At 48.9% G+C, this 2,870-nt stretch overlaps 1 protein-coding gene across 2 annotated transcripts; it reads left to right on the top strand.

Moving 5' to 3' along the window:
* Positions 1 to 1,593: 1,593 nt before the first annotated feature.
* On the top strand, positions 1,594 to 2,870 carry LOC136496316 (protein PYRICULARIA ORYZAE RESISTANCE 21-like). 2 transcript variants are annotated; one of them, XM_066491963.1, is made up of 3 exons: positions 1,594 to 1,716; positions 1,935 to 2,024; positions 2,151 to 2,870. In XM_066491963.1, exons 2-3 carry the CDS (start codon positions 1,937 to 1,939, stop codon positions 2,627 to 2,629), a joined length of 567 nt encoding a protein of 188 aa, XP_066348060.1. In that variant the 5' UTR covers positions 1,594 to 1,716; positions 1,935 to 1,936; the 3' UTR covers positions 2,630 to 2,870. The 2 variants fall into 2 exon arrangements, with proteins under 2 accessions (XP_066348060.1, XP_066348061.1); XM_066491964.1 differs by lacking the exon at positions 1,594 to 1,716 and having other exon boundaries at positions 1,857 to 2,024.

The raw sequence follows: 2,870 nt of genomic DNA, 5'->3' as shown, positions 1-2,870 counted from the left end.
GAAAGAGCTATTCAAAGTGTTTGTGGAGAAGATGAAGGGTGCGGCAAAGACGGTGTTCTAGCTACCTGGCACAAACCAGGAAGATGCCTGAAGTTTCACCTAGGAGAAGCAGTTCTTCAAGGTGATGAAGAAGAGATTCTGTGGATGGCATGGTGATCTCAGACCTGGCTTCTTCAGAGGCCTAGTGGAGCTCCATCAATTTGTCTCTTAAGTTGTTGTAATGGGCTCTAGTCCCCTGTTGAGTTGGAGTGAGTTAGTTTCACCGTTCGTTTTGTTGTTTTTTCTGGTAGTTGTGAGACTTTGTTTAGTTTCTATGCTCTGGTGGTGAGGGAGTTGGTTCTTACTCCGGCTGGAGTGAGACTTTTTCGTTAATTATACTTGATGCTGTAACGGACTTATGGTCTTTTGGCTAATAGTTGAAAGGCTAGGGCTGTGCCCTCAAACTCTAAAAAACAGAGAGTCGACTCGTCCATCACCAGGTCATTATTCCACCGGCAGGCTAAAATCAGGGACCGACTCGTTCCCTCATAAACGTCGGACGAGCACATCCGATCCTAGCAGGAGCGAACTCATGATGGATGTGTTGACGACGGACAGGATCAATCCCCAAACCAAACAGCCCATTAATTTGCAGCTTGATGCTGGTGATGTTAGCGGGAAGAAGGGTGGTTTCCAACTCAATGGCGCTATCTATTGCATGCCCATTGGAAATGTTAATTATACCCGCGTTTCAGATCGACTTTGTTTGTGAAAGCAGATCGAGCGGCACAAAATGTTTGCTTGCGACCTTATTGAGGGCAGCACCAACGCAGGCACATAGACATGTTAGCCTGCCTTGGCAAAAAGTATCGTTCCACATGTGCAGCGAACCACTTCAGGGCTATCACCTATCAACCATCAGCTAAGTCTATTGATGTCTATCACAACTTTTGCAGTGCCAAAAATGAAAATCATGCAGCTACTTTTTCCTCTCTCCAACCCTCTCTCTCTCTCTTCACAAACAGATGCTCTGTATCTACAACGCGTGCTTCACTGCTAGCTTCTGCGAAAGTGTCAGATGAGGCTGTGGTGTTTCTGCAGGCCACTACGACCCTCTGTGAGGCTACTGAAGTAGTGATCCATTTAACGTGGCAGTTACATGCTGATGTGGAGGTTGGGGCAGCACGACACGGTGAGGCGTTGAGGGTGGCCTGATGAGCCCACCATGCAAGAGACCAGAGAGGAGAGTGAGGGTGCAACATAAAGAAATGACGTGGGATGTGCGTATACATGTGTGGATTCTGCATGCGCACAGAATGACGACTCAATCCACCATCTATATATAGTTGCACACAAAATTTACAAGAGGAAAGGTGGTGTGTAGTCTGCATCAAGAGTCAGTGAAAAATACCAACGTTTTAGTATACTGCCCTTTTGCTCTAGGCAGGGCCCGGACCTTTTAGCCTGCAACTTGATTGAGTGCATGTTTCACTGAATGCATATACATCTTTCTAGCCTGTAGAAGCTACCAATCCTCGTCTAAATCTTGGGCGTGCCGCCGCCTATATATATTAGCACACACACGGTCACATGGCCATCAAACGGACACAAACACCTCGCTTCTGCATCTCTTTGCATTGTCCGATGATGAGATCACCCCGCTTTGCATTGCTTTAGTCTTCTGCTCCACTTGGTGCTCAACAACCTGCATTTCTTGAATATCACCTTGCGAAGACGGTGAGCACGAATTAGATTTAGTTTTGGTCTTTTGTTCCACACAAGTCGGTTCTCTACCTAGAACGAGATAACACAAATAATAAGCAAGGCATAGCCGCTATACGTTTGTTCATGAATCTATCATTTAGAGATGGGACGATGGATATGTATTCAGATATTGGTTCCTTCTGTTTTTAGTATTGAAACCATATATGTATAGAGATCATTCAATCTTGCAGAGATGCCGACGTCAACGGTGGCCATCACGTTGGACCTGGGATGCTGCCGCTGCAGGACCAAGATCCAGAAGATCCTCTGCTGCCTCCAAGGTGCGTGTAGTAACTGACGTCGATCCTTGCTAACTGATCACATGCATGCATGTACATCGTCATATATGTTGTTCCCATGAGATAATCTTTGATCATAGACATGCAAATGTGTGTGTACTCATGCAGAACGATGCGGGTTCGTCTTTGACAAGGTGGAGTACGACAAGGACAAGGTGCTCGTTTCCGGGCCCTTCGACGCCATGGACCTCTGCTGCAAGCTCCGGTGCAAGGCCGGATGTTTCGCAACCAAAATTGAGATTGTGGCCCCGCCGCAGCCGAAGAAGAAGAAAAAGAAGAAAAAAGAAGATCCACCGCCGCCTGCAACGTGCAAAGCGCTAATCCCATACCCATGCCTGTACCCATATCCGTACCCGTGCCCGTCCCCGTGCCCAAACCCGCAGCCAACGTGTCCATCCAGTTGCGCTACGCCGCGCTCCTGCCAGTGCCACTCCTGCAGGCCGCCGCCGCCATGTCCGACACCACCACGGCCATGTCCGGCACCGGTGTGCAACAAGTGCCCAACATGGACGCCGTGCCAGTGCCGCGGCTACCCGTGGGTCGTCTGCTGCGAGGAGAAACCCGACCCCGGCTGCGCTGTCATGTAATTGCAAACTGCTGTTGCATGCAGGCGGGCGGCCGCGGGTTGCTGCAACTGCAACCTCATGACCCTGCCATTCCTACGCACGTGTTATGCATGCATGTGCCCGTGCATAAAACATCAGTGAAAGCGCCTCTCAAAAAAAAAAAAAAAAAGATCAGTGAAAGCGTCCCGTGAGATTGACATGTCTTAGTTTCTTCGTACCAGGATTCACGGCTGCTTCTGCATGCCGTCATCATTCATCAGCT

Source organism: Miscanthus floridulus, chromosome 12, assembly GCF_019320115.1.
Source record: "Miscanthus floridulus cultivar M001 chromosome 12, ASM1932011v1, whole genome shotgun sequence".
NCBI classification, from domain to species: Eukaryota; Viridiplantae; Streptophyta; class Magnoliopsida; order Poales; family Poaceae; genus Miscanthus; species Miscanthus floridulus.
Note: the sequence above shows the minus strand (reverse complement) of the source record. Positions and strands in the feature narration are given on the sequence as shown.

Excerpts from the sequence above, each read along its gene's own strand:
- LOC136496316 (XM_066491963.1), top strand. The coding sequence starts at position 1,937 with ATGCCGACGTCAACGGTGGCCATCACGTTGGACCTGGGATGCTGCCGC. Across the intron at positions 2,025-2,150 it reads GATCCTCTGCTGCCTCCAAG|AACGATGCGGGTTCGTCTTT; the intron begins GTGCGTGTAGTA and ends GTACTCATGCAG.